The sequence below is a fragment of the Gymnodraco acuticeps genome, unplaced genomic scaffold (genome assembly GCF_902827175.1).
Source record: "Gymnodraco acuticeps unplaced genomic scaffold, fGymAcu1.1, whole genome shotgun sequence".
NCBI lineage: Eukaryota > Metazoa > Chordata > Actinopteri > Perciformes > Bathydraconidae > Gymnodraco > Gymnodraco acuticeps.
The window spans coordinates 4,798,010-4,824,092 of NW_022990042.1; the positions used below are offsets into that span (position 1 = coordinate 4,798,010).

The 26,083-nt window shown below is 41.2% G+C and overlaps 3 protein-coding genes across 3 annotated transcripts in view; 1 reads left to right on the forward strand and 2 right to left on the reverse strand.

Moving 5' to 3' along the window:
• The window catches only part of LOC117545442 (importin-13-like), an 11,823-nt gene extending 5,570 nt beyond the window's left edge, over window positions 1-6,253 (reverse strand). Inside the window, exons 1-8 of the mRNA XM_034215215.1 lie at window positions 5,426-6,253; window positions 4,725-4,850; window positions 3,147-3,787; window positions 2,221-2,361; window positions 1,855-1,996; window positions 833-999; window positions 597-717; window positions 361-508 (exon numbers count right to left, since the gene is read on the reverse strand). Of these exons, the coding sequence (XP_034071106.1) occupies window positions 361-508; window positions 597-717; window positions 833-999; window positions 1,855-1,996; window positions 2,221-2,361; window positions 3,147-3,787; window positions 4,725-4,850; window positions 5,426-5,494 (1,555 nt within the window). The 5' untranslated portion in view covers window positions 5,495-6,253. The remainder of the gene's footprint in view (window positions 1-360; window positions 509-596; window positions 718-832; window positions 1,000-1,854; window positions 1,997-2,220; window positions 2,362-3,146; window positions 3,788-4,724; window positions 4,851-5,425) is intronic.
• LOC117545444 (mucin-5B-like) lies at window positions 5,893-12,487 on the forward strand. Its single transcript, XM_034215218.1, has 5 exons — window positions 5,893-6,286; window positions 7,568-7,846; window positions 9,897-10,214; window positions 10,307-10,467; window positions 11,358-12,487. Exons 1-5 carry the CDS (start codon window positions 6,220-6,222, stop codon window positions 11,400-11,402), a joined length of 870 nt encoding a protein of 289 aa, XP_034071109.1. The 5' UTR covers window positions 5,893-6,219; the 3' UTR covers window positions 11,403-12,487.
• Window positions 12,488-12,823: 336 nt separating this feature from the next.
• Window positions 12,824-15,533, reverse strand: mgst3a (microsomal glutathione S-transferase 3a). The gene is made up of 6 exons (XM_034215219.1): window positions 15,381-15,533; window positions 14,438-14,562; window positions 14,140-14,213; window positions 13,947-14,004; window positions 13,370-13,442; window positions 12,824-13,284 (listed from the first exon to the last, which is right to left on the reverse strand). Exons 2-6 carry the CDS (start codon window positions 14,552-14,554, stop codon window positions 13,145-13,147), a joined length of 462 nt encoding a protein of 153 aa, XP_034071110.1. The 5' UTR covers window positions 14,555-14,562; window positions 15,381-15,533; the 3' UTR covers window positions 12,824-13,144.
• Between the last annotated feature and the right edge of the window lie 10,550 nt (window positions 15,534-26,083).

A 26,083-nucleotide genomic window follows, 5' to 3' on the forward strand; every position in this document is an offset into this window, starting at 1 on the left:
CTGACAGCGGAGCATATCCACCCACATGTTAAAAACTACCTTGAGATAGGTGCATTGTAATTTCATCGAGAGCCAATCAGAGCAGACTGGGCTTTTTCAGAAGGGGCTCTTAAAGAGACACTTAAACGGAGCGTTTTAGACAGAAACTGAATTCAGGTTTATTCAGGCTGACAGTATGGGAAATATATTGTGTTTTTCTTTTTACATTAAATCATGTAAACATGTTCTAATAAAAACTCAAAATACAAGTATGAACCTGAACATGAGCGTGATATGTCCACTTTAATGTAAGACATTAGAAAACAAAGCCTTGGAGTTGTTAATAGTAACCCATTCAGAAACAGGAGTTTGGATATGTACCTATGGTGTACATGACGGTGTCAGCCAGCATTACATTGCTGATGTTGATTCTGGGGATGAGACCAATGAGGCCCGGGATAACGTCTGAGTAGTTCACGTCTATGGTCTCAGCGATGGACTGGAAGCCAAATAACAGGGCCTCTGTGTCCTGAAGATGGAGAGAAACACAGTGTATTTATTTACTTTGCAAAAAGTTGTGAATGTAAAGATGTAAAGATTGAGTAGATGTGCATTACCTGCCACACTGCTGACAGCTGGGGGTCCATCAGTTGTCTGCCCAGCCTGTCGTAAAGGTTACTGAGCAGCTCTGCCCCCAGCATTTCATACACATACATCAAGGTGTCGGAAATGTCAACTCTGTAATGCAAAGGAGAGGTGGAAACACAGTGTGATATAAGGTCAAAGTTGAGTCTGCTGCTACTCTTTTTAGCAACTCAAACATCCAGTGGATAGTTTTAGTTTTGTGTCTTACCTGTAAATTCTGAACTGCTCCTTGTCGTCAGAGGACCAGGAGGCGTACTCCTCCTGGGAGGGATAGTGGGATTTATGTAGCAGCACATCCACCAGTTGGAAGTAAACTGGCCTGTAGACCTGCAGGTAAACTGCCTGCTTCTCCTCATCAAATGACAAGATGTCATCCTAAATAAGCAACACAAAATGAAATAGAACGTTTGGTTCCTTAATGTTTTGGTAGACAGAGTTACACATAGACACAGTTAGTGCTCAATATGTCATTTTCTACTTCTCAATTAAAACACTAACTAAAGACGTCCATGGGGTGGTTTACAGGGACCTGATTGAACTGCATTGGTCTTCAAAATGAACAAATCCGAGGTTAAAAGCCAGTAAAAAACACTGAACAAAATAATAACTAGTTCAAATCAATGTTTTGTGTGTAGTTTGGCTTCTGCGAATGTTTGCTCAGCTTGTCTCTTTATAAATGAAGATCTAGATGTGTGATGACTAAAATCAGGTCAAACTATATTATTAAAAACAGCCAAGATCAAACCAACTATTAAAATATTAAAATAGATAAAGGCTCCATTTATGGCAGCTTCTGGCAGACAGCTACAACGCCGATGCATGCACAAAGTGGATACATCGAACATAATGAATAAACTCAAATAAAAAGACAGTTGTACGTCCTTGTACGATGTGAGGGTCTAAGGACAGAGGGTCTAACGACAGAGGGTGTCGTATTGTCATACTGATATTCTGTACAAACTGTGAAGACCACTGAGACAAATGTAACATTTGTGATATTGGGCTATATAAATAAACATTGATTGATTGATTGACAGTTACCTTAATACAAAAATGTGTTTGGATAGGTTTGCAACTCAAAAAAATATATAACACATCTAGTTGTTTGCAGTCATTTAATGCTGAGATGTTTCATATTAAACCACTAACTTCTTTATCAGAAAATAACATTTAACAAAAAATGTAATGTACAAAACATGTTTTTATCTAATTCTCTAATTTTTAGCGTACCTGCAGAGTGTACCAGAAGGTGAGCGTCAGGGAGCTGGTGGTCTCACTGACCGGGTAGTACCCCGGGATGCCGGTACAGAACAGAATCATGTTCACCAGAGCCAGATACTCCTGCCAGTGCTCCACCTGTTCCAACAAAACCCTGTCAGACACAAACACATTGATCCCAATTAAGAAATAAAAGTAATTTACTGAAGCCAGAAAGGAAGGTGCTGTGTGTGTGTGTGTGTGTGTGTGTGTGTGTGTGTGTGTGTGTGTGTGTGTGTGTGTGTGTGTGTGTGTGTGTGTGTGTGTGTGTGTGTGTGTGTGTGTGTGTGTGTGTGTGTGTGTGTGTGTGTGTGTGTGTGTGTGTGTGTGTGTGTGTACCTGGAGTGTGTTTCCCCCATAGCAACAGCGATACGACAGATACCATGTGAGCTCTCCATGTCCCCGTCCCTCGCCGCTGTCTTCAGCTGGTCATGGAGACCGAGCACCAGAGGCATCAGGGTCACCAGAGCATCAGTGTACCTGCACACACACCTTCTGATTCACACACCTGCACATGGACTGTGACTTTTACAAACATGTATGATGCAGTGTAAAGTGGTAGAAGATATATTTGGATCCTTTGTGAAATAAGGTATACCACAATGTGAAAATACTCTTCTTAAAATAAAGTCTTTCATTCCATACCTTTTATAAGTCTTTGTCATCAAAATGTAGTTCAAACGTATGAAAAATTAAAATATTGATTGGTTCGTTATTGTTCCCTGTCGGGTTTTTAAAAAAACAATTTTTCCAGTAATAGTATTGCTAAATTGATGTGTTGCAACATACTGCATAGATGTTTAAGGTTGTACCAAGTTCTACTTATTAACTGTTTTAGCGTTGCACCATATCTTACAAGATCACAGGGATATAGGACCACACATCCTCTCAAAACCTCCATGTTTTGTAATGTATTTTGAGCTGATTCAAAAGGTTTTGAATCAGAACATTTAGCTACTGTAAAGAAGGAGGAGAAATGTCCCAACTCAAAAAGGAACACTACATCCTCTAGTTTATTACAATCCTTCCAAATCCTAACATCTAGAGATTAATGGTTTTTCCCAGGAAGGGTATGAAAATTGTATTTTTATGCTGCTGCAATGAAGAAATGTCCCAAATTGGGATCAATAAAGTATTTCTTATCTTATCTTAAAAACCAGAGTAAAGCACAAATATGGAAAAGCTCAAGTAAATAACAAGTACCTCAACTCAAGTACAGTATTTGAGTAGACGCACTTGTTCCACACTGGCAGAGTGTTTCTCACCTCTGGCTGTCGGGCTGTGAGATGGCGGTGACGATGGTCTCCACAGCGCTGTCGAACAGCTCGGGGTTGGACAGCGCAGTGAAACAGTCCTGGACCAGCTCATGACTGTCCCCTAACGTCACGTCCAGCCCCGTCCAGCTGGACAGGCAGCGCAGCACCTTTTCCTTCACCTGGTTTGAGGAGTCTTGACTCTGGAGAAGCTGACGCAGCAAGGGACACACCACTGCCCACTCCCCAGCCAGGGCCTCTCTCAGCTGGGCACGACGAGCCTGAGCCAGCCGGCGGCTCTGGAACTCCTCTGGAAGAACGGTGAGGAGCTCCAGCAGAGCGAGGCAGTGTGCCTGAGGGTCCTGGGTGGCCTCTGAGCCCGAGCTGCCCTCAGAATCAGGCTTCTGTGGCTGAAAGGCCCTCACCATGTCCGCCACTGGCTGGGACCAAGCCTGTGGGATTAGGTTAAGAGCCATGGAGGCCAGGGCCACACACAGCCTGGTTAGCACCATTTTGGGTCCGGAGGAGAAGAGCAGGATGTGGGAGAGGAGCTGCATCCTCAGGCTGTCGTGCTGGTCTGAGGGGAGGTCGCTCCAGTGACGGGAGATCTTGGTGTGGAGGGTGCTAGCGCCAAAAAACTGAACCTCTGGGAGCTGCAAAGATACAGACACATTTATGAATGGGTCACTACAGGGCCCCAAGTTAACCCCAAAGGCCCCAACATGACAACAAACTAACCCTAACCCAAACAAGCAAAGAGACACAACTAAATTACAGAGAGATGCAAAACATTCGCAAAGAGACACAATGAGACTACAAGAGACACAATGAGACTATACGAGACACAATGAGACTATAAGAGACACAATGAGACTATAAGAGACACAATGAGACTACAAAGAGACACAATGAGACTACAAGAGACACAATGAGACTATAAGAGACACAACTAAATTACAGAGAGATGCAAAACATTCGCAAAGAGACACAATGAGACTACAAGAGACACAATGAGACTATAAGAGACACAATAAGACTATAAGAGACACAATGAGACTATAAGAGACACAATGAGACTATAAGAGACACTACTAAATTACAGAGAGATGCAAAACATTCGCAAAGAGACACAATGAGACTACAAGAGACACAATGAGACTACAAGAGACACAATGAGACTACAAGAGACACAATGAGACTATAAGAGACACAATGAGACTATAAGAGACACAATGAGACTACAAGAGACTCAACAAGGATGAAAACGACAACTAAAAATGATAACCAAGAGTAAACGAGATCACAAACAGACACAATACAATAACAGAGACAAAACAACTTCAGAAGGACTCAAAATGACTATAAAGAGAGACAAAACAACACAGACTGAAAATAACTGCAAAGAGAAGAAAGGAACTACAGAGCCTCAAAATGACTAAAGAGACACAACACGCTAACCAAAGATGCTTAACATCTATTAAGTTTGCCTCTTCAACATCGTTTTTTCAGCCCATGGTCACGATATGGAGATTAAGATAAACTATACTGCTGTTGGCATGCATGTACAACACACACACACACAACACATGCCTTGTCAGGGGCCAGCAGGGCCCAGCAGAACTGCCAGGCCTGTGCCGAGGCCTGAGCCTGGGTCAGCCACTTCTGGGCCTCGTTCTTACGCTCCATGTCCGGGTCGAAGTACAGCTGGTAGAGAGCCTGGAGGAGGAGAGAGGACCGAGGCAAAGTGAACACTTATACAAACCATCATTATTAAAAACATTGATAAGATGTCAGATTGGCTAAAAACTGCCAATCTCCCTTTACTTCCTGACGAGTAATGACGACCTGTATATTTTCATCATAACAGGTGGATACACGCCTTTTTCAAATCTTTAACACAGGTGTCATTTTACGTTATAATTCCTGAGATGATCATGCCCAGTTTACTTGATGTCAAATTGTTTGAATTGTGTCAAATAATGTGTTGTCATAGCAACTAATCCAAGGCATATGGTGTTAGTTATTATTAGGACAGCATATGCTTATAGCTGGTATCATGTTACAAAATGTCCAGTGTGTCTAAACTCCCTTTGGTGAACTATCCAACCACCATTCTATTATTTATTTATTTAACCAAACTGCTGCAGAACATTCAGTTACTGTATCAAATCAAATATGTCCATATCAATATGATCTGATGACAAATATGTGAATTTAAATGAGATTTAAATGATTTAACAGACGTGTAGATCAACAGACAGTCACCATGAGAAGTGGCACAAGTCACTCACCGACTCCACATTCTCCACCGTTAACTCCAACTCCACCGGGCTGTCTCCCGGATTTGCTGGAAGCTCCATCTGAAGAGAAGGTGTCTTCCTGTCGCCTTTGGAAATCCTTTATAAATTAAAGCCTGATCGGCAAAAAATAAACAATAAAGTGGTTGGAAGGAGGAGAGCCTGTCCTCTAAAGTGTGTCAGAGCACGCTGAGGACGCCGCGGCTCAGCTGTCCACACGGCACACATGTGGGCAGTGCGCTCAGCCATGACGACACACTGACCTCTGCGGGGGCTGGAAAGTTGTTGTCTCACATTACCACAAGCACACCCTGACGCCCATGAGGGTAAATGTCTAGAAACCGCCACTGAAGCAAGCCTAATCATCAGGAAAACAGTGTGTGGTACAACAGGCGCTCCTGACGCAGACTACTGCGCCTCTGACGCACTGGCACCTGATTGGAGCAGAGGAGCGACTGCAAACTGATGCATGTCGCTATAGGAATATATGCAGATTAAGAGAAACAAAGCTGGAGAGTGAAATATGAATGTGCAATGAGATCGGTTTTGCCTCTTTCGAATAAAGCCCGTGCAGCCCGTTCTGCTCCAAACACCGCCCGCATGCAGCCTGCGGAGCGGCCCCACCCCTGCCTCTCTTCTGCCCGACTCCCTCAGGATATTTTTAGCGCCGATGATGCGCCCTGTCAATTCACGTAACGGAAACTACCTCAGAGCCGAGAAACCGTTGAGGAGGGAGGCTTTTGGTCCGGTTTTATTGGTGTGATCTGCAAGGAAAGTCCGCGAGGAAGATGATATTTGAAATGAATTTGGTGTTTTGCATGTTGGTGGTGCTTACCGGCCCATCGCAGACAAGAGGTAAGGTAGCATCCCTAGTGTGTGTGTGTGTGTGTGTGTGTGTGGTGTGTGTGTGTGTGTGTGTGGTGTGTGGGTGTGTGTGTGTGTGTGTGTGTGTGTGTGTGTGTGTGTGTGTGTGTGTGTGTGTGTGTGTGTGTGTGTGTGTGTGTGTGTGTGTGTGTGTGTGTGTGTGTGTGTGTGTGTGTGTGTGTGTGTGTGTGTGTGTGTGTGTGTGTGTGTGTGTGTGTTGGAGGGACTTGACATCCTGCTGACGCGCTTTCCATTTCTCACATGATGTTCTATTGATCTTACAGAAAGTGTATTCAGAGCTGCAGGCTGATGGGCAAATTAACGTCATTACATGTATTATTAACTTCTTACAGTTTGCTTACTACCTCACCATATCGTTTGGATTACCTTTGTTCAAGAAGATGAGTGTTTCACTGTTTATTTGGTAACTCTTGTGACCACTAGCTATGTTTATTTAAACGTTGAACGTACTTTAGTTCAGTCTTCTCTCATTTCATTGGAATAATATATCTTATTTATTTCAGGATAGACTCAAAAACACTCAAACTGCTGTCAGTACACATAGTTTTCATCATAGCATTTAAATTGCATAAGAGTGATTGGCATAATCACATCAAATTGATCGTCAACTATTTTGAGAATCGATTAATCAAGTCATAAGCAGCGATTTCTTTTTTAAAGAGATCGCTGGTTCTCGTTTTTCAAATATCAGAGTTTGGCTTTCATCATAATAAACTGATTATCTTTGGGTTATAAAAGCTCCATATAAGCGAAAAAATTATACAATATAGGGCTACCAGCTACAAGACAATTAGTCGACCAAAGTTCCTTTTGGACTCATCACAAAGATCTCTTTGGACAAATAGTCGATTTTAAGACTTTTTTCATGCTAAATTATTTATTTCATAAAATCGTATAGCACATCTCAGGAAAACACAAGATTTGAAGTGAGGCTTTTGCATGATACATGGAGAAACCCTTATACAGATCTATCGATTCATCAACTAATCGATGTTTCAACAATATCACTGTTAGTCGACTAAGAATGTAAGGAAAGCCATCAAAGCCCTCAAGTAAACATATTTAGTGAGTTTACTTATCCCAACCAAATATGCAAGTTTTATGATTATAAATAATATGTTTATGTATTATTTTTATTTTTGAATGTTTATCTTACAAAACAAAGCATTTAAAAATTCGACTTTGTGAGATTGTTTTGACACAATTGTAGAAGACCTTTTCATCCCTTTATATTGATCTTTTATTCCATAGGTCAGAGCGGTGTGTTGCCTCCTGTCCTCACCCCAGCTGCCCCCCCGAGTCACGCTGGAAGCTCAGCATCTCCTGACCTGACGGAGCATCCTGGGAATGAGCCCTCACAGTGGACATATAATCCTGCAGGCGGGGATGGAACCCCAACCCAAACCACAACTATGACCAAGACCGAAGTGACAGTCCATTCAGAGACTGTGACAAATTCTTTCGGCCTATATCAAACACAATCGTCCACCGCTACATCCCTACACACCAATGTGCCTGCTTCACTGTCAGGTAATCCAACCTGTATGCACCATTTATCTTTTTAAAAGCTCTATATATTTCTGTATCTTTAATGTTCTTGTCCAGTCTGTTTACTTTGTCCAGAATCTTAAAATATAACAGCCCACACACTTAAATCTGCCCAGACGCTCCTCTCAGACTCTGCCAGCAGCATTCCAGGAACATTTAGCTCCCCTGACCCTCTCATGACTGCACTGATATCGAGAATGTGTGTCGCAACCTCATCTACGAGATTCCCTTTTATAGCTCAGATAAATATAACCCTCGCTGCTAATGCTGCCTTGCCTCTTTAAGCAGCCCAGAAATAAACAAAATGACATAATAACGTCATCCGGATCAAACCCTTGCCCCCTTTTTTAGCCTTTGTCGCCACTTCTCTTTCCGCCCCTATCGAGCAATGTGTAGGCGAGAGATGCTGTTTGAGTTTCTCCCTTCGAAGGCCCACAATTGCATCAGCAACTACTTTTGGTTGCTTTGTAATGTGATGCAAAACATGCACATGGCTGTCTTTCGCCTGTTGACTCAATCTGTCCTCAATGTAAACATTACTCTGGCTTGTAATTTCACAGCGTACAAAGGTCCTTGAACACACCCTTTTCCTAGCCCCCTCCCCAGCTGTTGGCATGAGCTGTCAAGCCTGATGTAAACAGCCACATGTGCTTTAAGTGGAGTAAGAATATTCTCATGATGAGTGAGGGGAAAGGAGGTGAGCTTAGTGTGTGTTATTCAATAGTTTCACAGAGAAGAAATATTACAGCTATAGTGAAAAGGAAAAAAATGGAGACTGTTGTTGATAATGCCCACAGAAGCCCTGTTACAAGCACGCGTGTTGTCAACATTTACCTGTGTTGTTTAGGTCTGAAAGTTATTGGGTTATTTTCATTATCGATTAATCTACGCATGTTTTTTTTGGTTATGATTATTTTATTTATTTGTGGAATGCATAGTGACGCAGTTTTGTCTGTACAACTAGTTATAGAAACAGCATGTTTTGCTTTAAAATAGCAACTATACCGATACATTTTCTGACTGTCAATCTAGTTTTAGATCTTTAATATCATAAAAACCACAATCCTTTAGTGTCTATGTTAGTTTGTTGACCTGAGGCTAAGAGTTTGGCATTCTGTTGTTATCTCTACATTTGTGCAGATGTCTGGAGTTTATCATACAGGAGAGAACTGAGCCCAATGTGAAATAAGATTAAGATTAAGATGGACTTTTATTAATCCCTCGTGGGGAAATTGTTTCTCTGCATTTGACCCATCCTAGTGTTAGGAGCAGTGTGCTGCCATTTTGAACGGCGCCCGGGGACGAAAGTATAGAGAAAGTGGTCAGAAAATGAATAGTATCTAGTCTGTATGTATGGAATACAGTGTCAATATAGCTTGAAGAACGTGAATAAACGGAGGTTCTTCCCACGGCACCCGAACGCCTGGTTTCCATCCTTTTTCCCACGAAATGTCTGGGCAGCTGGTTACCGGCTGACAACGAGCCAAGTCAGAAACCACCGGTGTGTATTCGAAACTACGGTTTCGGTGCCAAGATACCGTTAGTAATAAAAGGTAACATTGGGCGCCCAGGATTAAAGTCAGAAATAAAACATTGACATATTTAAAACATTAATTGGAATTCAGAGAACTCTGACTTTACTTGGAGTTTAAGTTTGGAGTCTGAATTTGGAGTAAGATTTTTAATTTTTCAATTAAATCCTGAATCCAGATTGCTTTAAACATGGAATTCCTCAACTTCAAATCAAAATCAAATCAAATGTCCACAGCCTCTGCAAAGCTTTAAAGTGGCAGTTCTCAGCAATTTGTGACCTCCACCATCCTCCTTATTATGTTGTTGTTTGATGCATGAAAATACAAACGGTGCGAACAAGGTTTCATGGTATTGTTAGGAAAGAGGTGGGACCTGAAAACATAAACACAGTCAGAGGGATTGACTCATCTTGATTCTGTGTGTACGGTTTGTTCCCTTTGAACTAGTCTATGTACTGTCTTAAATTAACACATCCCTGCCTTCATATCCCCACTTCCAGCTGCCACAGAAAGCCTTTCGTCCGCGCCGACTGTACAGAGTAGCGCCTCTACGCCGCACATCTCCACCACGGAAGGCAGAGCCGCTCTGACCACAGATCCCTTCAACACCTTTTCATCTCCAGCAGCCAGCTCGTATCCAGTGCAGGATACGAGCTCCACGGCCCACGCCTCCACCTTGCAGCCACAGTCTGAACCACTGACTTCAGCCCCCACGCAGCCCACCACCAAAGCACAGCCTCTGACCTCAGCTCCAGGCCGAGGTCCTGCTGGGCCTACACACCGAGAGGTCCCGCCTCAGCTCAATGTTGGAGATGAAGGTATGGCAGTAAGAGTTTTGTATTCGGCTCCCAAGATTGGCTTTATTTTCTCGCTCTTAAAAGCCCATGTTTTATCATGTTTATCCTATTAGACCTCAAGAGGCCCCGCTCAAGCTCCCCTTTAGACCCACTGCTGGCTGGCCTGCTTTCAGTGTTCATCGTCACCACTGCTATCGTCTTCGTCGTCCTCTTCCTCAAGTTTCGTCAGCGGACAACTCACCCAGAGTTCCATCGGCTGCAGGATCTACCCATGGTGAGACACCTACCATGTATAACAATGACATGTGGCTGTGATTCACTATTACTTAAGAGGTTTTTTTTATAGGTACCTAGTCCAGAGAGAAACACTGTTTTACAAAAAAAGAAACAAAGTGAACAATGCCTTGGGAGCCTCAAATCAAAATCAATGTGAATTGCCTTGAACCGTATTTGTTTTAATGGCCAGCAGGGGGCAGGTTCTGGTTGCAAAAATAAGTTTGATTGTATAAAAGTCTATGAGAACAAATGAACCCACTTCTAACTTGAAAATGTTTGTGATTGAATCATGGCCTTAATCGCTAGTTTCATGTATTTTGTAGTACAGCATGATGTTCATTTCCAAGCTGGTATGCTCTAGGGTTTACATTATGATTTAAGTTGCAACAGCCACTGAGACCTGCAACCAAGGTAACCCTCAATTAATTTCCAGAACTTTGCTTAAAATCTCACAGGATTTGCTGACTGGTGGTTTATAGTAACCGTAACAATTCGAGGTCAATGGCAAATCGTAAAACGTTGTCTAAAATCCAATGGGTGATATAAGTGACTACGCTCACTTAAATGATACTGGCCAGGCAAGGATGGTCTAAAGAAAGACACCATATTCGGTTGTATTATATGAAATGTAGGATCCAGGGGTTTCCCGTCTTTGCAAAACAAATTTTCTTTAACCATTTTTCTTTAACGTCTCTCTGTTTAGTCCCACAGCTACATAGAAATGCAATACTAAATTGCTGCACTGCTAAATGCGACTCCTATATTTAGGGAATAACAGATTAAAAGTCACTAAATCCCTTATACACTTTTCAACAAGTGTACAACTGTGAGTAAAAGCATTTAACTGGTAGGCTGTAATCTTTATCTTGTTTACCTCTTCTCCTCCAGGATGATTTGATGGAGGACACGCCGCTCTCCAGATACTCCTACTGATGGAAGCATCCTGTCCACGACACTCAAAGATCAAAGCTTTGACTGTATTTAGCTACGATTCTTAAGAAGAGTTTTGGGTCAGTGATAAAATGATATTCATCTGTAGTTCCATAAAGAGGAGCTTTAGTCTTTTAAATGGGAGATTGTAGATGTTCTTTTTGCCACATTCCCTTTACATTTCCAGAGATCTCCAGTCTAGTAGAAACTGTTTTTTTGAGTTAGTAGAGCCTCTGCACCCCTGAGTGACTCCCCATGTATGCACAGCACTTTAAATCGCTTGAATGATTGCAGTGCCCCCTGGGGGACGTCTGAGGTAATGTGGATCAAGTCCTAAACAGACAACCTCTGGTTATATGGCAAGAAGAAAGAAAAAAAAGAAATGGGATATTTGCCAAAATTACCACAAAATGATTAAGGAATATAAATGATGAACCCTTAGGAGACCAAATATTAGTAAAGTGCACTTTTAAGCCAAATTGCCAGGTTGCACGCGTTGTCTTAAAACTAAGGTTTTGCAAAATATACTTAAATGACAGAAGTGATTTTATAATAAGCCATATCTTTGGGAAAAACAAACACAACATATTTTAACTTCAAATTTGACATGGAACATATTTATTTTTGCAGCCTTTAATTGTGTTATTACAATTGTGGGGGGACTTTTATTTTCATGGTCTGAAGCTGGTATAAAACTTGAATTTGGTTCGGACAAATGTTTGCACTAAAACAAACTTAAATTAGAAACAAATTATAAAAGTAAAATATATAAGTTTTGAAAACATTTTGTAAAATGCCTATTTATAAGGAATGTATTTGTTTTCTGCAAATGGTATTTCTTCAAGTGCTGTAAGTGGAGACAATGAGGAATTTCCCAGGTTTAGATAGTTGTTACCTGTATCAGCCTCTATTATTAGCCTATCAAATGTGCAGGAACTAAGCTGTTGTTTCACAGTTTTTATTACCTCGTGTGTTACTTTCCTGTTAAGTGCCAACAGTGATGTATTATTTATAATATGCCATTGAAGTGTGGACTGTAAAAAATGTATTGATATTAAGTTTGATAATAAAACACAAACTGTGATGTATGGGCGAGTCTTGCTGTGTCATTGTAACCTGTGTGACGGGCATTGTCTTTCGCAGTTGGTTTCCAGCCAAACAGATCTGCAGGGATATAAATCCACATGCTAAGACAAGTAGTGTGGACTTTGAACAACTAATCGTTCAAATGCAAAAAAGCCGATCCCTAAAGGCAAGGCAAGGCACTAAACACACCAATGTTGACCAAACCCCACATTCGGTCAATACCCATTGAAAAAAGAAAAGCACAAGGTTATGTATAACCAATGTATACTATTTATTATGATCAATGGGAAAACTCAAAACCCTGTATGAGAATCTAAAAAAAATTCAATAAGAAAACAAACCATTGTCAAGTTTTATTTAATGTGCAAACATTTTTATTACAGCTCCTTCATCTTCACTTACAAAAAATATAAAGGATTATTCAAGTTCAAATGTCTGAATCTGGGTGCTTGATAAAGATCATGGGAGCGCCGACCAGGTACTACACCTTGTTCATTTTTCTAAATGAGGAATTTCAATACCTGGAGAACTGGTCGGGTCACTTGACGACATGAACTCTAAATTGTTAAATTGGTCCTGGGTTAGCATGCATATTGCAAGGGTTATGTAGAGTGGCTTTGATTATCAAGTGAAAGAGCATCCTAAATATTTGGTCCTTTTTAGCAACAGCTAGCTTGACAGAAGGGGCCCATGCGGGGTACGGTCCAGCCCAGCAGGGTGCGGCCGTGGCAGATTGTGGTCAGCATCAATCCGAGGAAAGCCACGTAGCCGAACGCTCCCCGTATCCTCTTTTTGGGATCTGATTGAGATGAATTGTATTAATGGTAATAGAATATCTACACCGAAAATGTCAATTACATTTGGACTGCCTGACATGTTCTTACCTCCTGTGGAGTATCCGTGTGCGTACACCTCTCTGCTAATTATCCATACAACTCCAAATCCACTGGCAAGACGCTGTGGTTAACATAGAAACACACACACACACAATGTTAACATTTAGTAATGACAGGATTCTATATATTTCTCAAATGTTGCTTTGAATCAAGAGCAAATAAGCAAAAAGCCATGTTGAGAATTTGTCAAGCTTATTTTGCTGTGGTCATTAAGACTAGTGAAAGAGAAAGACGAAAATACACATTCAGGTGTTTATTTGACTAAATCTTTGTTTATTTGCGTCTATAGATTGCTCAAAAGTTTGACTATTATATTTCAACCAAATTAAACTTTAAACCTGGCAATACAAATTATTGCAAATGTATGCAAATTAGCAGGTAATTTATTGAGCAACGCCTAATTTGCCTATTTTAACATAACAATCAGAACACTTTTTATACACCAAAGAGTAAGTTGTCAACTAGGGAAGTGAAAGTATGACATATGTTCACCGGTAGTGTCTCTCGTGCATATTTTATAAGCCTCTATTTTTGTGCTACAGTAGTATGACAAAAATCCACTCACAGGAGCATGCAGTCCACCAATTGTCAGGCAGTAAAGGAAGGCAGGGTAGATCTCCAGGCTGTAAAGAGGTGATAACATCATGTTAACTCTCACCTCTTTTACCATTGTTACTATGAATCATGAAAGCATGGCGCAATACAATTCAAGTGGGTGCGTTTGAGGTCACACTGCCCATTTTTCAACTCATACGCACGTGTTTTGGTGTGCCCGCTGGATGCAGTTGAAAATGTTTCCATTTTCTGGGTCGTCGCTGTACATCTGAGGGTACTGCAAGGCAAGACACGTTTGTTTGTATAGACAATGCAAAATGCTTCACACAAGCCACAAAAAAAGGCACGGCACGGCACTGCCCTGCCCTGCCCTGCCCTGCCCCCCCCCCCATGAAACTATGTCAACAAAATGTAGACCAACCGGCCTTGATGAAAACAGGATGAGTGAGAAAGATTGGAAGATATTCTGCAATATGTTTGAACAAAAAGACTTCTTCTCACATCTATCTTGTACTTCTTGCGGGCTTTGCCAACTTTAATGGCCAGATGTCCAATCATGGCAATACTGGCAACCCCAGTCAGCACCACGTAGCCATATTCTTTGGAGAGTGCCACCATCCTGCAAACTTTGAGAAAGGAAAAACAATAGTCGATAAAGTTCTGGTTATTATGTAGTATTACAAAAATAAATGTAAATCAGTAACACAAAGTGAGGTTATGTGAATAAAGTACAGTTACCAATTAAAATGATGGTGTCTACTTCAGCGTCATTTTGAGAGTACAGCATTTATTCTGTTTCAATCTTAATTCAAATTATATTGAAGAACTTTTATAAAAACTTTGACAGTTGGCTTTTACACTGCCTGGTTTAAATGTATGCTTTTAAGGACATTTTCAGATTTTTTTCTGGTTTAAAACATTAATTAGAAATGGGTTACGAATAAGCTACATTACTTTGATCAAGTATGCGCAAGTACTTGTTACATTGTTAACAGCGTAACTAACAAGTAATTTGTAACCTATTACATTCCAAAAGTTACCATTCCAGCAGTGTTTATTGCGTGATACTTATAGAATAGAGACTGTTGAAGAGATATATAAGTAATACCTGTTAGTTTTCTTAACGTCATTTTTGTATTCTTATTTGAGGTACGAACACTGCCAACATTTAGTACAAAACCCCCCCTGAAAAAACGGATTTTCATGCCCGGGTACTTCATTGTCCTATATGTAAATCGTTATATATACACTGCAGTCTATGATATAAACACATGACATCTCAAACTAGGGGAAATAGCTTCTTAAAACCACAGCAGAGGAAGGACGCCTTGAAAACGAAAGGTCAAATGAGGACTCCAACGACGCCAACACACAGCAAAAAGTTTCAGAGTAATGGTATGGTAATATCACATAACTAAACTTACACAAAAACACACGTTTTTACCTTAAATGTGGCAGCTAGAGTACGAGGTTGGCAGCTCAGATGAAAACACAACGACGGGCTAACCGAGCACGCAGACGTTTCCTGTCTTAAATGTACTGCGTAGCCGTAGAGGCAGTGTTGCCAACTCCATAGTAAGGAAAGTAGCTATTGGCTGTCCGAAAAGTCGCTAAATGACGTCATCGCCTAATTTGCATATCATGTAATGGCGGCTGTAGGCAAAAAACGTTCCCAACCCTTCAAGGATCAAAACTTGAAACCACCGGAGTTAAATCCAGACGACAGTAGATCAGAAATGTCTTTGCCTTTTGAGTATGTTTTGGGGTTTTAACATGACAGTTTGGCATAGAAATCCCCCTTACACTACAATAAAGGCAGTATGCCCGTGTGTCATCTCCAATAAATGGCTTCAACCATCCTTTATACTCAGGGTTTGATTCCCACTCCTTTCTGTATTTTTGAGAATACAATTTAGACTGTGCCATTATGTTTAGCTTGTCACAGAGAGGCACACACACAGTGGACGAGGTGATTGAGTGACTGAGGCTGTGTGAGGCAAAGCAAAGGCAGTTATTTATTATAGTGTGAAAGTGAGTGAAGAAACATTTACATTTAAATCCCGCTCAAAACCAGGACGGCTTGGCAGTTGGCGCATGCGCAATTCATTTGCAGTCTCGACGCGGGGGAGTGTGGTTGTCTCCTCTCTGCTCTGACTGCAGCAGCAGCTCTGCTGCGGCCAGTAGGGGTGGGCGGATCGATCCCAAAATATCGATACCTCCGATATTACGTTACGTTTCAAAATATCGATACTAGAGCCAATAGGATCGATACTGTTATACTTTTTTTCTCGTCTCCTCTACTCGTCAATTTCTTCAAAAAACTATGTGCAGACGAACACAAGTATATGCTCTTTTATTCTCTCTCCACTGCTGTCCTCTTCTCCTCGAGGCTCCCTGCCTGAACGCCGATTATCAAGCTGACTGACAGCAGCCAGCAGGGCAGGACAGCAGCAGCCAGCGACTCGCGAGTGCAACACACACACGCGCATGATGACTGAGAGAAAGAGCAGCGTTGTGTGGAGCAATTTCACAACTGGCCATTAAAACTTAGCGAACTGTGATGTGTGCAAGAAGACAGTTCGCTACTTTGGCCACTTTGTATTGTTATTTTTCATGTTTGCACTTTAAATTTGCAAAAGTAAAACGTGTATTTGTCTATAAAAACTGTCCTGTCTTTAGTCATGAAAATGAATTCAGATTTAGTCTATTTATGATGATTTCAGCTCAAAAATCATGTCATGCAGCTCTCCCCTATATGAAAGTACATAAGACGCTTTTCATTAAAAAAAAAGTATCGGTATCGATATCGGTATCGGCGATACTGGCCCTGAAATACTTGGTATCGGATCGAATCCAGATTTTGTGGTATCGCCCACCCCTAGCGGCCAGGCAACTGTCAGTCTGAGCGCCTGTGAGTACTATGGGAGGGAGGCGGGGCTCACGGCAGCACCCGCGGCTCGTTAACTGCAGAACAATGTGAGTCTCCAAACACCAGAAAAGTCGCTAATAACACCATTATAAATCGCTAGATTAGTCGTTAGTCGCTTTTGACACAAATAAGTCGCCGGAGGGTTTGGAAATCCGCCAAATTTAAGGAGAAAATCGCCAAGTTGGCAACACTGCGTAGAGGCTTACGTAACGCCCACACACACAGAGAGGGCGTGGCGGCTAACTACAAGCATTTACTCGATTACATGTATAGCTAATGTGTGCTAAAAGCATAGACTGTATATGGCTAAAAGTCAAGGTTACATCCGGTTGCATTATTACTCTGGTCGATACAGGACTGCCTATTTTACAGTCTCCCCAGGAAACGTTTCCTCAAAAATACTCAGTCCCATTTTCTGACATGCGCACTGGACCGTAGGTGAGCTGTGTTGCTATGTTATGGAGGTTACCTTGGTAACTGGGAAAATGGGGGTATCCTATCATGAATACTAAGAGCAGAGGTTGTAGAAGTACTCAGATCTTGTATTTAAATTAAAGTAGAAGTACTAGAGGTAGGTTACTAAAATATAAGATCTTTTCTCCAATATCATCAATTTAATAGGCTAATAGTGTAAGGCAAGGCAAGTTTATTTATATAGCACATTTCAACACAAGGCAATTCAAAGTGCTCTACACACATGAAAGACATTAATAGCATTTAAGAAACATATTATGAAATTATATCTAAAAACACTCATTTAAAAGCAATGATATGAAATGGCATTTAAAAACACTAATTTAAAAACAAAGATACATGAATCACAGTTACAGTGTGAGATACACACATCTGAACGAACCCCCCTTTGGAAAATTATAATCTGACCTCATGGTACCTTTTAGTTTTCGCCGAAACTATTCCTCTTTTTTATGTTTAAATGCACATAGTTAAAGGTGGGGTAGGTAAGTTTGAGAAACGGGCTCAAGATACACTTTTTGTTATATTCCATGGAATGCTCTTAAAGGTGGGGTAGGTAATTTTGGAGAAACCAGCTCGAGTGCGCTAGAATTTGAAAATACACAGCTGGAAAAAATGTGCCACTTTCTTACAGAGTCCCTCCTCCAACACACACGAACGCGCACATGACCAATGAGGGCACGAGATAAGTTTGAGCACAGATGGAAGGCTGACAGGCAGGTAGGCCATCCAGTTATTTTAGCCGGGCCGGCTAAAATGATTGGTCGTGCTTTTTACAGTACTACGGCTTCCACAGATGCATTTTTTTCATTGCTATCGGGATGTTAAGAGCATTCCATGGAATATAACAAAAAGTATATCTCGAGCCGGTTTCTCAAACTTACCTACCCCACCTTTAACATCCCGATAGCAATGAATATCTTAAGTGCTTTGATAAAATAACTGGATGGCCTACCTGCCTGTCAGCCTTCCATCTGTGCACAAACTTATCTCGTGCCCTCATTGGTCATGTGCGTGTTCGTGTGTGTTGGAGGAGGGGCTCTGTAAGGAAGTGGCAGATTTTTTCGGGCTGTGTATTTTCAAATTCTAGCGCACTCAAGCTAGTTTCTCCAAAATTACCTACCCCACCTTTAAATGTACCTTGTCTTGTGCCTTGTGACTTTTTTGGTATCCTCCGTGAACCAGGGTCTTGAAACCAAAACTAATTCCTGTACCCCATGGTACCTTTTTAGTTTTCGCCAAAACTATTCGTCTTTTCTTTAAATGCACATCATTAGTTAAGTTTAAGTTGTCTTTTCTAGTACTTTTTTGGTGTCCTCCGCGAACCAGGGTCTTGAAACCAAAACGGCACACGTAGGGGACTTTAACCCCAATAATGACTTGAACTACCTTTGGGGGGACTCAACACAAAGCAATTCAAAGTGCTTTACACAAATGAAAGATATTAAAAAAATGGCATTAAAAAGCAAAGATAATAAAAGTTACAGTGCAGTTTAAAGGTGGGGTAGGTACATTTCAGAAACCAGCTCGAGTGCACTAAAATTTGAAAGTACACAGCCGAAAAGAATCCGCCCCTTCCTTCAGACTTCCTTACACAGCACCTCCTCCAACACACATGAACGCGCACATGACGTCAGCAGACTGGTGAAAGTGGCCGCCTGTTGCTGGCGAGTCAATGAAGTACTGCTGCAATGCACGCCCAATGACGGCACGCCCAATGAGGGCACGAGATACATCTGTGCATGCACGAGATGGAAGGCTGACAGACAGGGCGGCAATCCAATCCGTTTAGCCGGCCCGGCTAAACGGATTGGATTGCCGCCCTGTCTGGATTGGTCGTGCTTTTTACAGTATTACGGCTTCCACAGATGAATTTTTTTTATGGATTTTTTGTCAAACCACTTAAGATATTCATTGCTATCGGGATGTTAAGAGCATTCCATGGAATATAACAAAAAGTGTATCTCGAGCCGGTTTCTGAAACTTACCTACCCCACCTTTAAGATATGAATATATCAATTAAAAGCAGCGGCAAAAAGAAAAGTCTTCAGCCTGGATTTAAAAGTAGTAAGATGGTCGTTTGTTCCAGATATACTGAGCATAATAACTAAACGCTGCTTCTCCATCTTTAGTTCTGACTCTGGGGACAGAAAGCTAACCAGTCCCTGAAGACCTGAGAGATCTGGATGGTTCATAATTTAGCAGGAGATCAGAAATGTATTTTGGGCCTAAACCATTCAATGCTTTATAAACCAACAGCAGTATTTTGAAATCAATTCTTTGACACACAGGAAGCCAGTGTAAAGACTTCAGAACAGGAGTGATGTGATCCACTTTCTTAGTGTTGGTGAGGACAGCAGCAGCGTTCTGAATCAGCTGCAGCTTCCTAATAGATTTTTTAGTGAGACCTGCAAAGACACCATTACAGTAGTCGACAAGTTTTTCCAAATCCTGCTGTGATATTAGTCTTTTAATCCTAAATATGTTCTTTAGGTCAGTGATTCCCAACCTGGGAGGCGTTCCCCCAAGGGGGGAACGCAGGGGGGAAGCCAGGCCTCAGATTATTTGAGGCCAAATATCATATTTAGACTTTTTTTTTACATATAATTGTAACGCAATACATGATTGTCACTAAAAGCCTTGTCTCTACATTACAATAAAATATAAAAAATAATTGATTAATTAATTTTTAATAAAAATTCAAGTTAGTAATGAAGGCATAAAAAGACAGAAATGTATAATTCTTTCTATAGAAATGTTTCTTCTGCCCATAAAGTGTCCAAACCAGGCTTGTCTGGATAAGCGCATTTTTAAAACATAGTCATTGTCCATGCCGGTTTCAGTTGGATTATTTGTCACAGTTGCTCCGATCAGATCGGTCTCCTCCATTTTGTAGATTATTTACGACTTTTGAATCCACATAAACACATCAGCAAAATCTGGTTTCCTTTGAGCATGTGTTTTAAACAGTTTAATCCCTTTGTGAATTGTTTCCACTTGTGCCGTCCTTTAATTTCTTCATTCAGCGGGAATCCAAATGAATTAATCCTGAGTCCAATAACCATCAAAGTCACTCCAATAGTGCTCCTTAATTACGCTTTCATCCGCCTTTAACAAAATACTTCACATTCATCCAGTTTGTGACAGTAGTTGTAGCATTTTGAGACTTTGAAACTTTAATTACCGCTGCTGCGGTCCCCCCCCCTTGTGTGTGTGTGTGGGGGGGGGGGGGGCGCAACTTCCAACAGGAGTCATTTGGGGGGGCTCTTGGGAAAAAAGGTTGGGAACCACTGCTTTAGGTGATAGTAGGCTGATTTAGTAACAGTTTTAATGTGACTGTTGAAACTCAGGTCAGAGTCCATGACTACACCTAGATTTCTGGCTTTATCTGTTGTTTTGAACATTGCAGACTGAAGCTCAGCGCTAACTTTTATACGTTCTGCCTTGGCTCCAAAAACCAATACCTCTGTTTTATCTTTGTTTAATTGGAGAAAGTTCTGACACATCCAGTCATTGATTTGTTCAATACACTTACTCAGTGTTTGAATTGGAGAATAGTCTCCTGGTGAAATGTTTATGTAAATGTGGGTGTCATCCGCATAGCTATGGTAACTTATTTTGTTGTTTTTCATTATCTGAGCCGTAGCATGTAGATGTTAAAGAGAAGAGGCCCCAAGATGGAGCCTTGAGGAACCCCACATGTCATATTTGATGTCTATTTACCTATAGAAACATTGTTGTTTCTGTCCTTTAAGTAGGATTCAAACCAATTTAGAACTGTTGATGAAAGTCCCACCCGGTTTTCCAGTCGGTCTAGTAATATGTTGTGGTCAACAGTGTCAAACGCAGCACTGAGATCTAATAATACTAACACTGAAGTTCTGCCACTGTCTGTGTTTAAGTGGATGTCATTGAAGACCTTTACAAGAGCAGTCTCAGTGCTGTGGTTTGGTCGAAAGCCTGACTGGAACACATCGAAACAGTTATTTAAATGCAAGAAATTACTCAACTGTTGAAAAACTATTTGTTCAACTATTTTACCTAGAAATGGCAGGTTTGATATGGGCCTGTAATTGTTCATTACTGAAGCATCTAGATTATTATTTTTTAAGAGCGGTTTAATGACTGCAGTTTTCAGGGCCTGTGGAAAAACACCTGAGTGAAGAGACTTGTTTACTATATGAAGTAGATCTGAGGCCATGCAATGAAAAACATTTTTGGAAAATCCTGTAGGAATAATATCAAGGCAGCAAGAGGAGGATTTCAGAAGTTGAATACTGTCCTCTAGGTTTTTATCATTAATCTGATGGAATTGTGTCATGGTGTTTGAATTGATTTTATGTACAACACATGTGCTATACCTGATGCAGAGGCACTGACTGCTTGTCTAATGTTCTGAATTTTGTCAGTGAAGAAGGAGGCAAATTCATTGAGTAAAGAATTCTGAGTAAACATTTCCCTAGTGTTTTCAGTTAAATATCGCTTTGTGGTTACCTCTTTTTGAACATTTTTGTGAACAGAAATAGAGCTCTCAAAGAAAACACAGGAATGGTCAGAGAGTGCAACATCAGTCACCACAACCTTAGAGATATTTAGACCCTTTGAGATAATTAAGTCCAGAATGTGCCTCTTATTGTGCGTAGGCTCCGTCACATGCTGAGTCAGTCCATAGTTATCAAGAACACAAAACAGTTCTTTAGCCCCTCTGTCCTGAAAAACAGTTATGTGGCCCCTCTGTGTAACCCTAACGTGGGGGCTTTCGCTTGCACATTTTTGTTGCTGCTTAATTGTATTGTTTTATCTCAATATTTTTGCTGTATGTAAATCGTTTGTAACTCATCAGGTACACATTCACAGTATTTAAATACAATTTGGAAGTGAAAACAAGAAACTGACTGGCTTTTAAATCCTGTAACAATGGGGTTTCAAGTGCACACAAAGTTTATATTCCAGAAAAACTCTGCAGAACCATCAGAAATGTCTTACAATAGAAGAAAATATATATATAATGTAATCCATGAAACCAGTTGCATGAAAGATTATTTTTGGAGAGGATCATGTGATTGCATTCATGATGGTCATTCTTGGTTCCTTCCACAACTTGATGAGGTAGATTAATAATTGCTTGAATACATCATTTATTAAAAGATAATCATTATTGCAGATACAAAGTACGTCTCAGAGTCCAATTACCAGGAAACATTATTCAACCCATATGTGACTGATAGAGGTATTCAACAAGGCATCCCTTTATCTGACTGTGTCGACTTTTACTGCCCTTTTTACAACAGGCATTTTGGATCGGCATACCAGGAAAATGTAAAACCCTAATGTTTATGATGTCTCCGATCTGTTTGAAGTGCCAATGAGTTTCGAATACTGATACCTCTGATCCTGATTAACCTTAATGAAGGGCAGCCAAAAAAAGCTGACTATGGCACAATTCCAAACCACCGCCAGTGCTTCTCAAAGTATGGTCCGCGGACCACTGGTGGTCCATGAGCGCCCCCTAGTGGTCCGTGAGTATATTGGTAACATTTCACATTTGAAATAAATAAATAAATTTCAATTTTCCGCACTCTCGCGGGGATGTCTCCGCAATGGAGCGAGCTTAAGTTTCACTTTCGATTGCATGATATAGCCCAGCGCAACACCTTCATCACACATGTTGCCACTTGTTTGTACCATTTTCAGGCGATTTGTAATCTGTTCTAGAAAAACGATGTGTTTTTTTATATTTGTGGAGTTAGGTGGTCCGCGAGTGTTTTTTTATTGGTTAAGTGGTCCTTGGTATGAAAAAGTTTGAGAAACACTGCCCTACACCCTACCCCTCCGTTTGCGCGTTTGCGCGGAGGGTCCGCCACATTAAGTGCTGTTCCAAACCAACGAGTGTGGAGGGGGAGTGGGTTATCAAGCCCTCCAACAGCGAGTCTGCATCGGTCCTGACTTCACCTGCTGCCCTACATGACCGGACCCAACGCTGTGAGTGTCCGTCAGGAAACACGCTGCTTAAACACAATTAAAGATATTTGGAGTTTTATTTTAGTTATTAATTTTAATTTTTTGTCCAAGAGATTCTGATTTGAAACCGTTGTTACATACAGTTACGGCATTTCCTGTTTCTACCAGAGAGAGGGGAGTTTGTCCCAAAGCTTGCCGCTGTATTTAATGTACTCCCTCCATCTGACATGAGGAGGGAGCCTCGTTTAGCTGCGAGTGTCACTCCACGGAGTTCTCTCCGTCACGGAGTGGGAGTGGGTGGTGTGGTTTGGAATTGGGCCTTCCTCTGAGGTGACCAGGGATGTTACAGGCCACCATTTCCTGTATCAGATATCAGATCAAGATGAGTTATGCAAAACCAATGTGGGGTTTTCTTGTTCTTTTTTAAATGTATTTAATCATATTTCTATTCTTTTATTTTTTTATTTGACCATTACTCAATGTGGGGCTCTTGAAATAACGTATTTTTTCATGTCTTTGTCTTTTTTTTGTCTTTGTTGGATGTACAGTAGATCAACCTTAATGTCAGTGGTTGTTTTAACAATAACAGCTTTCATGAATGCTGATAGAACAAAGATATAAATATGAAGGGTAAAGGTAGAGTAGTGTGACTAACTTGCTCTAAGCCAACGGATTACCAAAAACAAACACATTCACACCCTGGCCTCACAATCGGGTCAACTTTTCCCCTACATTTTGCAATGTATCCTTCAAACTATTATAGAATGACGGTGCAAAAATTATTCCAATAATTGTAAGGCAGTGTTTAGACTTATACAACTTACAGGAGTGCCAGGATTTGCATGGTGGCAACATGCAATATGTGGATGTGCCGCACAAACAGAAGCCTGCATGTTGACAGTTGGTTCATAATGAAGATATGTTTTTCAGACACAATAACATTCTGCACAATATGATGGGATATTGTTCTAAATCCTCTGTGAAACTTTCTAAAACAATTTTTTGTTATAATCAAAGCTATTACTCCATGTTGCTATCACAGCACCATTCCATCGAGTGGATATATTCTGGATCTCTTGTGCACAATTTCATACACATTTTCCCAAATCTCAAGCTGACATATTTAGTTTATTTGGCCACTTTGGAATACTTTCTATAATGTTAAAAGGGCCCTGGAATTCCTTTTTGGGTTTTCATTTTCCTATAGATTGTCAAATAGGTTTTGGTGCATGTAAATGGTCTACAAAGGCTAAAATCCTTGTGTTCCCTCCAGAGGGAGTTTCTCTCCCACACACTCCCCCCTGCCTGAAATGCCTCCATTGGACTCTGTTGTTTACTTCCGTAACTGACATAGCACTCGCGCTTCAATTGGCTAGCGTTTCAATACATTGTGTGATAGGCTAAGGGTCATCTCTAACATGGTTGACCAATCACAACAGAGCCGGCCAGCTAACCAATCAGAGCAGAGCATGGGCTCTGGTTTCAGACAGAGGGTGAAAAGAGGTGCTGCAGCACAGGCAGGATGAGAAAAATAAAGACCTTTTGAACATTAAAGCATGGAGACATGTCACAGTAGAGACCCAAAATAAGATTGTGTAACCTGAACATTAGCATAATAGGGCGCCTTTAAGTATAAGGTATTTGCATGTGTTTACTGAACCGCATAAGTGTGCCAATGCTTGTTATGAGGAACAAGAATATATTGTTCCATATTAGCAATAAAAAGCTAGCATTCCTGATTAATTCGTTTTTTGTCAACCTGAAACCATGCATTAGAAAAGAGAAAAAGTTAAGAATGTTCCTGCATGGCAGCTGCTCACAGTGTAAAACACTACCAGGTATTCATCACTAGATGTCCTCATAAAGTCACAGAATATCCCTGACACAAAACGGCTGTGCGGATTAGTTCAGTCCACAGGATGGCAAGTGTGAAAAGGCGTCATGTGCCAGCAGTCCTCCTGCTCCCTTTCCCCCTTGGGAATTACAACCAAAAAAATGATGCAGAAAAAGAGTACGCAGAGTGTTTTCTAATTGTCGGCTCGGGGTACTTTAATTCACGGATCATCAACCGCACATCTGTCCTCCTCCTCCTCCACCATCAGTCTGATTCAGCACTTCAACACCTACACAGAGAACCAAGAATAGACTCATACTGAGACCGGAGAGAGGAGAATAAAAAAACAACTGCTGCCTGAGACCACCCTGTCCCATCTCATCTCGTCACAGGGTGGATTTCCTGTGAGTGATGTGACAGACATAAAGCTACAATGCACATAGAGGTCTGAATGGTGGAGATAGTCATAAAGGGACCCCTCCCCTCCTCAAAACATTGTTATCACTGCCCAAAGCCCATGTGGTTTCATCCAATATGCTACCTGGGTGTTTTCTCCACCTCCAAACACACACCTGATGCTATAACAACATATGTGTATACACTCTTTCAATGGTATGTATTTAGCTTCCGCATACATACAACACACACCTAAGGCTTGTTGTTGATCATTGTGCCTGCAGCTGGAGCATTGTAGGTCACCTTTATTTCAAAAGGTTTCCAAGTTTCCAAGTATGGATTCAAAACATATGTTAACTTCCATTAGCTCTGCTGCCCTGAGCTTCCCCTGTCGCTCCAGCACACTCCAAAGCGTGAGATCACTCAACAACCCCCCCCCCCCTTCCCCTCTCCTCATTCCCTCCCTTCCCCATATCCACCCCCACCCGCTCAGTGCAACCCCCCCCCCCCCCCCCCCCCTCATTTGGATTCAGTTTTGGAGAGCGAGAGGATG

Excerpts from the sequence above, each read along its gene's own strand:
- LOC117545444 (XM_034215218.1), top strand. The coding sequence starts at position 6,220 with ATGATATTTGAAATGAATTTGGTGTTTTGCATGTTGGTGGTGCTTACC. Across the intron at positions 10,215-10,306 it reads GCTCAATGTTGGAGATGAAG|ACCTCAAGAGGCCCCGCTCA; the intron begins GTATGGCAGTAA and ends TTATCCTATTAG. Across the intron at positions 10,468-11,357 it reads GGCTGCAGGATCTACCCATG|GATGATTTGATGGAGGACAC; the intron begins GTGAGACACCTA and ends CTTCTCCTCCAG.
- mgst3a (XM_034215219.1), bottom strand. The coding sequence starts at position 14,554 with ATGGTGGCACTCTCCAAAGAATATGGCTACGTGGTGCTGACTGGGGTT. Across the intron at positions 14,214-14,437 it reads GCAAGAAGTACAAGATAGAT|TACCCTCAGATGTACAGCGA; the intron begins GTGAGAAGAAGT and ends CTTGCCTTGCAG. Across the intron at positions 14,005-14,139 it reads CAGCGGGCACACCAAAACAC|CCTGGAGATCTACCCTGCCT; the intron begins GTGCGTATGAGT and ends ACCTCTTTACAG.